The sequence below is a fragment of the Orbicella franksi genome, chromosome 6 (genome assembly GCF_964199315.1).
Source record: "Orbicella franksi chromosome 6, jaOrbFran1.1, whole genome shotgun sequence".
Lineage (NCBI taxonomy): Eukaryota > Metazoa > Cnidaria > Anthozoa > Scleractinia > Merulinidae > Orbicella > Orbicella franksi.
The window spans coordinates 5,593,468-5,603,955 of record NC_138150.1 but is presented as its reverse complement, the minus strand read 5'-3'; the positions used below and the strand labels follow the sequence as shown (position 1 = coordinate 5,603,955).

At 41.2% G+C, this 10,488-nt stretch overlaps 1 protein-coding gene across 1 annotated transcript in view; it reads left to right on the top strand.

Annotated features, from left to right (window-relative positions):
• The window catches only part of LOC145490410 (uncharacterized), a 27,314-nt gene extending 17,982 nt beyond the window's left edge, over positions 1–9,332 (top strand). The window contains exons 20-26 of the mRNA XM_081469538.1: positions 1,971–2,112; positions 3,817–3,993; positions 4,753–4,929; positions 5,542–5,718; positions 6,087–6,383; positions 6,942–7,250; positions 9,095–9,332. Coding sequence (XP_081325664.1) covers positions 1,971–2,112; positions 3,817–3,993; positions 4,753–4,929; positions 5,542–5,718; positions 6,087–6,383; positions 6,942–7,249 — 1,278 coding nt within the window. The 3' untranslated portion in view covers position 7,250; positions 9,095–9,332. The remainder of the gene's footprint in view (positions 1–1,970; positions 2,113–3,816; positions 3,994–4,752; positions 4,930–5,541; positions 5,719–6,086; positions 6,384–6,941; positions 7,251–9,094) is intronic.
• Positions 9,333–10,488: the final 1,156 nt, after the last annotated feature.

Genomic DNA, 10,488 nt, shown 5'->3' with positions numbered 1-10,488 from the left:
GATGATGTCACGAGTTATAGTCACGTAAAGAGCCCAAAGGGATCTGCACGCATTTTTATACTCTATTAAAGCATCCACGCAACACCAATGGCTCTAACCCCCAAAGAACTAAGTACGATGTCTAAAAACAGGTTGAGAATGATTACAGTGGGGATGAGACCCACGTAAGCTATCTTATCCTTCATCCACTACTAGTTTGAGTTTATTTCCAAGCGCTCTATTGTGTAGTCTTAATTAGTTGTGCCGTGTTTGTAATCAAGAAAGCGTGTACTCTTTTGTTTTATTTAAGGAATTTGAAGGCAATAAGGATAGATTCTCAATTGTGAGTCACAAGCTAAAGAATCCTATTATTGCACGCTTCATCCGAATCAATCCATTGGAATACCACGTCTGGATTTCAATGAGGGCTGATTTCTATGGTTGTAAATCAGGTACGTAGCTGTCAACGTCGAATTAGTTGTAGAGTCAGCTGCAAGCGGCCGTATCAGTAGCAGTGTCAGCAATATTAGCGGTGGCGGCAGTGATCGTGGTAGTGGTAGTGCTCGTCGTACAGATCGTGGTAGCGGTAGCGGTAGTGGAAGTGGTGCTGGTAGTAGTAGCGGTAGTGGTAGTGGTAGTGGTGGTGGTAGTGGTAGTGGTAGTGGTAGTGGTAGTGGTAGTGGTAGTGGTAGTGGTAGTGGTAGTGGTAGTGGTAGTGGTAGCGGTAGTGGTTGTGACTGTGGTTGAGGCAGGGATTTTGATACAGTAATTCTAGTGGTAGTTGTAGTTGTTGTGGTTGCGGTTGTGTTAGTGGCAGTGGTAGTGCATTGGCAGTGCCAGTGGTAATGGTAGAGGTAGAGGCGGTGGTAATGGTAAAGGTAGTGGTAGTGGTAGTGGTAGTGGTAGTGGTAGTGGTAGAGGTAATAGTAGTGATAGTGGTAGTGGAAGTGGTAGTGGTAGTGGTAGAGGTAATAGTAGTGGTAGTGGTAGTGGTAGTTGTAGTGGCAGTCGTAGTACTCTTTTGTTACTTGTTTCCTTGTCCGTCAACACTCTAGATGCCTGTATTTTTTTGCGTCGACTTTCATTTTTGTTGTTAAAGGTATTTCTTTTCACATACAACAACAGCCTTGTTTCTCCCGTCTTGTTTTCTTAGGCTTCCAAATACCTCAAGAGGTCAGTTGCAAGGATCCACTAGGGATGCAAGATAAGTTAATTCCAGATTCCGCTATAACAGCCTCCACTACACTGGCCCCTGGGACTTTACTGTACGCTCCTGGTAATGCTAGGCTGCACTATAAGGGAGGAGTTGGACGTTATGGAGGCTGGATACCAGCAGTGAGTGATCATAGTCAGTGGCTTCAGATCAATTTTGGAAGAGACACACAAGTGACTGGCATTGCCACGCAGGGTTTTTACCATGCGGTTTACTATGTCAAGAGTTACACGCTTCAATACATTGATGACCGCGGTTTTCTTCAGCAATATCAGCCAGAAACACATACCAAGGTAAATATTTTGGTGAATATCTATACAATACAATTGAATGACTTTATTTCCAAGTTGTAACTACTAGCTGCCGACTGTCCCTGCAGGAGGACAACTGCAGTGTAATTTACAATCGAATAGATACGGTAGTTGAGCGTTGAGTGATATCCCAAAACATGGCTGCGGAGGAGACAAGAATTTACAGCATTAAAGCAGTAATTACCACATTAAAGTAGTGGTTAGAGTCAATTAATATCTGATCTAAGAGTGCTAAAGAGGCGTTGAAGGACTTCAACTTCTCAAAATAGAGACACGGCAAATAGTTGGTTTCCTTCAAAATGGTGTACAAAATTTGCAAGAAATTGCACGAGCTACGATTGGTCATTTCATTCCTCAAGTTCGTGCAGAAATGATGGGATATTCGTTTAATAATACACGTAGTCTAGGCCTTTTAAAATTGTACAGTGACAAAAATTACGTTTCAGTAAACAATTATTCTTTTTAAGACTTTTAAAGCCAACAATGATAAAGACAGCGTTGTCAAATATGACCTGATTCCACCAATTACCACAAGGACCATAAGAATCATTCCTGAGGCCTGGTTCATTCTCATCGCTTTGCGTGTAGAGCTGTACGGATGTAAAGCAAGTAAGAATCTAATACTTTCCTTAATTAGTAATATGGCCCACCTTTATTGTACAGTCCTAAAAAAACTAACACACCCGAAATCACCCTATAAATAAGGTTGGCCAACTAGTTTGTTACCTCGCGCTACCTTTCTGGAATACTCATCTCCTCTACATTGATATTTGTCATTATTGACGTAGATGTGATTAGCTTCCCATCAAGTGACACAACCAAAGTGTAAAATTCCATAATCATTACACACTAAAGCATCCATTGCTGAAAGAAACCTACCGTGCCATATAATGTTTTTCCAGATAATGGCGGGTACTCTCAGTGGGGTGATTGGACTGAGTGTTCCGTAACTTGTGGTATTGGTCATCGCTATCGAAGGCGTTATTGCACAAATCCTCCTCCAAGCCCTGGTGCTAAGGATTGTTCTGGTCTGGGACCTGATACCCTCACAGAAGAATGCAACAGTGGAGGTTGTCCAGGTAAGGAAATGATCGCGAGACAAAGCATAACGTTCGGATGAGTTAGAGGTTTCCATTTCTCCAAAAATGATGATGATAATGATGATGATGATGATGATGATGATGACGATGATGAAGACGATGACGACGATGAAGATGATGATAATGATGATGATGATGGTGATGATGATGATGATGATGATGATGCTGATGATAACTTTTAGGTCTCAGTAGGCCTCGAGCATGACTTTTCTCTGACGGTTCAACAAGAGGAAGCAACGCTGTCTATCGCTGATAGCCAGCAAAGCGACGTGTAACGTCATCTGCGTTGCTCTACCGCGGTTATTGACTGTGACGATTGGGTCGAATTCGTAATCTTAGTTCTACAACTTCGCTGACAATGTCTACGACTACCTTAAACAGACGTTGCTTAATTTAGCACAAGCTGTTGGTGAAAAAATCGAGCAATTGTTTACTTGCAAAAATATGCAACTAATCCATTGACTTTATCGTTTTGAGAGGTCCGATTCGGTTCTTCTTTTTTCACTTCTGTATAGTAAATGGTAATTACTCAAATTGGGGACCGTACGGCGAGTGTTCAAAAACGTGTGGAGGTGGGGTGAAGACACGTAAGAGGACATGTACCAATCCGCCCCCCGCAAGCGGAGGAGAAGACTGCAATGTCCTTGGACCTGACATTTCTACCACGGAATGCAATATCCAGGAATGTCCAGGTAAAATGGAAAATCAATAGAGTCTGATTTTAACTTTTTAACTTTTAATCCTAAACTACAAATCTCAAATAAATAAAAGGGATCTTCATAGTCCCCGGAGTAACATTTGCAAAAACTTCTTTCTTGCAGTACAAAATTCTTTCACCCATCTTTACTTATTTGATTCACAAGTGAAGTATCTATCAGGACTAACAGTTGCTAAATTGCAAGTTCCTAGCGCCTTTGACGTAAGCTATTGATGATGCTCTGTATTTCATAGATAGCGTCCGGCCTCAAATTTATCTTTGAGGACGCTAGATCTTGCAAAAGGTATTGATGATTAAAACTTCATCGTTTGACGCAGTTTCTGAGCCATTTCCTGAGAACCATAAATAAACTCAGATTTTGCTTGCCTTTTCTAATTAGAATGACTGTATTCGAGATGCAAACAATGAATTTGTCGAAAATCCCATCAAAATCGTTCCCCATAACGTAATTAGACAGAAATACAAGACTGGCTTTTCCTCCCTCGTCTTTTATAGTTAACGGTGGTTACTCGGATTGGAAACCGTATGGCGAGTGTTCGAAGACTTGTGGAGGTGGGGTAAAAACGCGAAAACGAACGTGTACCAATCCACCACCGGCAAATGGAGGAAAAGATTGCAGTGTACTGGGACCCGACAGTGCTACCAGCGAATGCAACAATCAGGAGTGCCCAGGTAAGGATATGGACAATATAATCGCCTACATTTGGTTCATCTTATCAGCGACTTCGAATTCTCGCACCTCTGAAAGCAGCTGGACTAAAACATCATGATAAAGAAAAACCTTTTCCACAGTGGCTGGGAGAATATTGTTGAAAGCTAGGCTAGAGGCTAGAGACCTGAGCTAGGCTATAAAACGTGCAAAGAAAGATCCTTCCCACAGTGAGGCGGGGAGGGGATTGTGAGGAGCTACAGTGTAGGTAAAGCGTTAGGCTAAAAAACATGCATAGAAAGATTATTTGCCCAGTATGGATAGGAGAGGATTGTGAAGACCTATTGGAGGCTAAATGTAAGACTCCTACGCTAGGCTAAAAAATATACAAAACACGAGCCTTTGGCCAGTGTTCCAGGGAAAAGGGTTTCGAAGCATCCTTTCGTATTACTTAAGGTGTTGGGATTCCATTATCATAAGCAAAAGACATTTTAAAAATACCTGATTTTCTTTCACATTTTTTCAACAGACATTGAAGCCACCTTTTTTATAAAAGCTATTTTGACTTTTATCATTTAATTTCTTCTCATCAAAGGTCTGCTTTTTTAGTCATTTTTTATTCTTATTTTGTTTTCTTTTCACAATTTTTATTGTAATCGGCGCAATGGGCAGATAGAAAATTTGGCGCTTCGTAAGAAAAAAAAAAATATTATGAGTACATAGAAAGAGATCTTCGCAGGTAATTATATTTTTGTTATTTATACTATGAAACATTTTCGTAGTGAATGGTGGTTATTCAGATTGGGGACCGTACAGTGAGTGCTCAAAGACCTGTGGGGGTGGGGAACAGACGCGTAAAAGAACGTGTACTAATCCACCACCATCACATGATGGAGAAGACTGCAGTGGACTTGGACCCGACAGTTCTAGCAGGGAATGCAACAATCAAGAGTGTCCAGGTAAAATAGACAAATAGCGACCGTTAAGTTCCATAGGGTGACTACCAGCGACCCCGTGTCACTCATCCCACGAAGAAAGCAAGGACCAAAATTCCACTGAAGTTAGCACATCGCGAAACTAAGGACGCGCAAAAGTTACAACCCTCTGTAAGAAGCGACAACTTATCTGGACGTATTGTTAAAAAAAGTAATGGAAATACTAACAAATAGCACATATCTTGTAGGAAATACCTGATGTAAGCAACCCCCTCCATTTTTGTGTTCACAACTCCATTAACATTTTTAAAACACACAATATTTTTTGAAGCTGTGTCATGCCGCATACTCCCTCCTTTAAACTCCACCAGCCTCCTACCCTGCCACAGCCCCACCTCATTATAAAAAGATCGGTCCACGAGCACGTTTCGCATACAATCATTCTTTATGATTGTAAACACTATTCCGTGATCATGCAACGGCCAATTCTCTCATTGGGATCAGGGATTCATCATCTTGGACTGGATGTTTTTTTTTTTATGAATACAACTACCATGATTCCCTGCAGGCGAGTCTCATAGAGGGAATGGGTCATTCGTTGTAATTATTATTATTATTATTATTTTTTATATATAGTAAACGGTGGTTATTCAGACTGGAAGCCGTACGGTGTGTGTTCGAAGACTTGTGGAGGTGGGTTGCAAACACGAAAGAGAACATGTACCAATCCACCGCCTTCTAATGGCGGAAAGGACTGTAGTGGACTGGGACCCGACAGCACTACCAGGGAATGCAACAATCAGGAGTGTCAAAGTGAGATAAAACTTCTTTGGTTTGACATTATGTGATATTTTGTCAGGCGGGCATGGGGGCAGCTAGGCTTGCCAAACTAGACAGCAAATAGCGAGAAGATATAAAATCATTAACTCTCTCATTTTAGTCTCGTTTCTGAAAAGATTCTTTTTTTCAGTAGCTGTTATTGCAATTATCAGACAAACAAACGAGGCAAATTTCTTTCCTTTCCAATCGCATTATTATCACTTTGCCTTTGCCGATGACTTCAAACAAGAATAAATGTCTATATCTGATAATGATTTGTACTAGTAGTTTATCAAAGTATTTTAACAAAAATAAAATTTGTCAGAATATTTTTATTTATGTATTTTTTTTTTTAATGACAGAAACTTGGAAGCCAGTGGGATGCTACCAAAACAGAGGACGAGCTCTGGGTGAAATCCTGTTCAAATTTAAACGATTTGGCAAGATGGAAAAGAAATATGGGCAATGCGTGACCACGGCTACCCAAAAAGGAATCACGCTGTTCGGTTTAGATGATACCAGATGCTGGACTGGCCAGAATGCTGCAAGTTCGTATGGTATTTATGGAACTGCTGTAGGGAGGTGCGGCTCCACCAAAGGCGGTTTGCGATATGGCTTCTTGGCATCAGAAATAGTGTTTGTTTACCAAAAGAAAGGAGGTAAAATAATGGGGCTAGATGCCTGGTTTTTGTTTTGTTTTGTTTTGTTTTGCAAACGTAATTTTCACAGTATTGTCTAATTATGAGTAACCGAGTTTGAATGTCTGGTATTAATTAGCATAGATTTTTACATTTTTTTTCTCCGTTTTCTCCTTAGCGTTAGCTTTGATTTTGAAGATTTATGTAACAGTGAAGACTGTAGTTGACCACATTTCCAAGCACCTCGAATTTCATCAAAAATTCTCCGCTACGTGGTATATTTTCTACTCTCATCTCGTTGTTTGAAAATGTGGTCAAACACTGTCTTTTGTGTTTGAAATGTTACACTCAATCAAAGGAGAACTACTCCTAGGGTTTCGTCTATGTAAAGCAAATCGCAAATTCCCAAACAAGGCGGACTACATGTCCTGTGCAGTCCTTTCCTTACTGTCCTGATATTCCTAACACTGTAACTGAACCATATTTTCTTTTTTTTTATTTGAGTGTTCACAATTGGTTATTTTTAAAAGCTAAATACTCCGGCGCTTAATAAAAGTTCAGTCATTCATTCTTTTAAAGGTGACTGGGAACCTACTGGTTGCTACAACAACGTGTCCCCTAGAGACGCTTTCGCTTTGCCTGAATTATTTGACGACAAAGTGAGTGCTAAGGGTCCTGATGCAATTTTCAACTACTGCAAGGGGAAAGCTGAAGCGCTTGGCTACAAGATTTTTGGAGCAGACAATGAGAGTTGCTGGTCAGGGGATGACGCCAAGAATACTTATAAGAAGTACGGGGAGTCCAAACTATGCGAGTTTAGTAAGAGGACCGGCAATGGTTCGGGAAAGACGGTCAACGGAGATGTGTTTGTTTACGAATTGGCCTGAGGTTAGCTGATAACATTAGTAGCAGATGTCTTCATTCATGCCAAGCTTTTAACTTTCCAGCAGGTTGTAGTGGGGGAGCGATTTCACTCCATCACTCCTTCACTCCTTCACTCCATCACTCCATCACTCCATCACTCCATCACTCCTTCACTCTTTCACTGCTTCACTGCTTCACTGCTTCACTGCTTCACTGCTTCACTGCTTCACTGCTTCACTGCTTCACTGCTTCACTGCTTCACAGACTGCTTCACTGCTTCACTGCTTCACTGCTTCACAGACTGCTTCACTGCTTCACTGCTTCACTGCTTCACTGCTTCACTGCTTCACTGCTTCACTGCTTCACTGCTTCACTGCTTCACTGCTTCACTGCTTCACTGCTTCACTGCTTCACTGCTTCACTGCTTCACTGCTTCACTGCTTCACTGCTTCACTGCTTCACTGCTTCACTGCTTCACTCTTTCACTCCTTCACTCCTTCACTCCTTCACTCCTTCACTCCTTCACTCCTTCACTCCTTCACTCCTTCACTCCTTCACTCCTTCACTCCTTCACTCCTTCACTCCTTCACTCCTTCACTCCTTCACTCCTTCACTCCTTCACTCCTTCACTCCTTCACTCCTTCACTCCTTCACTCCTTCGCTCCTTCACTCCTTCACTCCTTCAATCTTATGTGGCCACCCAGTCAAGTAGGAATCCTGCCGAACAGGGCTTAACTTTGTTCAGCGGACTAGAAGCAGTGCTGTCCTTGTGGCATAGTGTACGCCACTCTACGTTGGACTTTTAAAATAATTTTTAAGATATCTCAATAGGTAACAAAGAAAAAAAATTACTGATACTGGCTGGGAAAATAAAGAACGAAAATAAATAGGAATGAAAATGAGAGTTATTACTTGCTTTGGTAATCGGACATGAAGTGGTACTTTCTTTATAATTGTCTTGGTCTCTCGGACGAGGATCACCAATAACTTCATGAATGTTTTCAACGGTGCCACATCTCCTCGTGTATTCTCTTGCCGTTGCGTTTTGAAATTTTAACAATGCCAGTGGGCTTTAACTTTAACTTAACCTACGGATTAAAACGCTTAATACCGAGAATCCATTTTCGAAGTTGAGTGGCTCATAGCCACTTTGATTTGTGTAAAATTAGGTTCTTAAAGCTTTAATAAAAGTCATACGCACTCTATGAGTGAGCCCAGTAGTTGGTCTACTGGGCATCGAAACATCTGCAAAGTGCGGTTGACCTGAATCCTGGTCGACGCAGTGGCTTAGTAATATTGTGTAGTTGTTCCTCTCACGGTGCCTCTCTGTTACTGGGATATATTCCCGTGCCTGCAAATTGTCAGGGCAAGCAAAAAATACTGGGAATTAGCTTTCCAACTGCACCGATGGGCCATGCAATCACGTTCTTCGAATTCCAAGAACTAGAGCGAACCGTTAACTCTACGTGCTATAATTGCGGTCAACTCTACTGAATTTAATAACCTGCAGTTGCTCTCACTAGCTAGTTTGACAGCTATTACAATAACTGATAAACTGCAAAACCCCTCATTTATGGCTCCTAATAGACCACGAATAAAAGGAGATTTAATTGGGAGGACCTTGTTCCATACCTCATAGTAACTACTTTGTGTCAGGTGGCAGCTCTCGTGAGGTCTCACATGAATAGCTGGATACACCTTCAGATAACGATAGAACAAATAACAGAAACAATGACCCCGGCCCCAAACCAATAACAGACGATGCATCACGAAGACAAAAATAATAACAAGCTTACGAGAACTGCTACACTCGCGATTACTTTCCGCTCGACTAATTATATATTTTGGGTTATTTATTCTTTTCACAGGACTTGGTGCTGAGTGGATTGCCAAACTGGAAATAAGGCAGACGTAGACAAAGGGGTGCTGGTTTTATTCATAGTGTAATCGAGGTTTTGGTTCTCTGAAAGGCACCTTATTACATGAAATTTTCGCGACACGTTAATTTCGTGATTTAAAAAAAAAAATTCGAAAAATTAAAGTGACGCGAACATAACATGACGCGAAAATTAAGTGACTCACATTATGTTACTGTTGGCATATAGTTCCGCCGTCGCGTTTTGTTAATTTTGACTTATTTTTACCTTTGAATGAGTCGGTTTACTAAATCCCTGATTAAGTTCAAGGAAATAAATTTTGCGTTACTCAAAAACTCGAAGTTAAAGTGATTCAAGAGAGGGAATATTCGCAAAATCACAGAATTTAAGTGTCGCGAAATATGGGCACCTCAAAATCGCGAAATAAAGTGTCGCGAAAATTTCATGTAATAAGGTAGCTTGAATTACTGGTGTTTGGAATGGTGACGCAAGAAAGTAAATTGTTTCTCGCTAATATGCATGTGTGGAATATTGTATCTGCACGTAACTTAAAACGGCATTGTCTTGATCTAAGGGTAATGAAAGGTGTTTGAATAAACCTGCTGTGGTCTCGAATCAATTTTTGTCTTTGTTGCCAGCCCTCTTTCACCCCCAGCCCTCCCTCCGCTTTCACGCCTTCTGGAATCCAAGATGGTGGCTATTCACATAAATCTGTAGGAGATACCTGATGTAAGCATCCCCCTCCATTGTGTGCCGTGTTCACAACTACATTAACTCATATAATAATAAATTATCATTTTATTTGAAGCTATGTTTTGGTGCATACCCCGCTTCCTCAAAGCCCACCAGCCTCCCATCTTGTAACAGCCCCACCATCATCAAACAAAAGTAAGAAATCTGCAATGACGGATATGTGCGAGTGTTTATCAGGCAACACAAAACTCTCTCAATTACCTCTTTTCACAAGCCAGACGAACTCGGTCAAGTAGTATTCCTAGGGTGGAAGCCTTTGGAGCCTGAAAAGTTAGAGCCGGGTCGTTGTCACACTATCTCGGGAGTTGAGACCTAAAATGGTCACTTTAGTACTGGGTATAAGCTAGAACAAACACTGGATGTGTTACCCGTCAAGAAAGAAGGTACTCGAATCAATCCTTAAGAAGTATTTCAACAGAATGAGAGAATACAAGTGAATCTATGAAGGATGATATATTTGAACTGCCGAGAAAGATATGAAGACATGATTGATCAACGCAGTTATACACACAACGTAAGCAGTTACGTTGTGAAATTAAAGCCTAAAAAGTTTGAACCCCTGACCTCTCCGGTATCGCAGAGGTCATGGCCCGGGTCTGAATCCCGTTCAGGCCTGATTTTTTTTTTTTTTT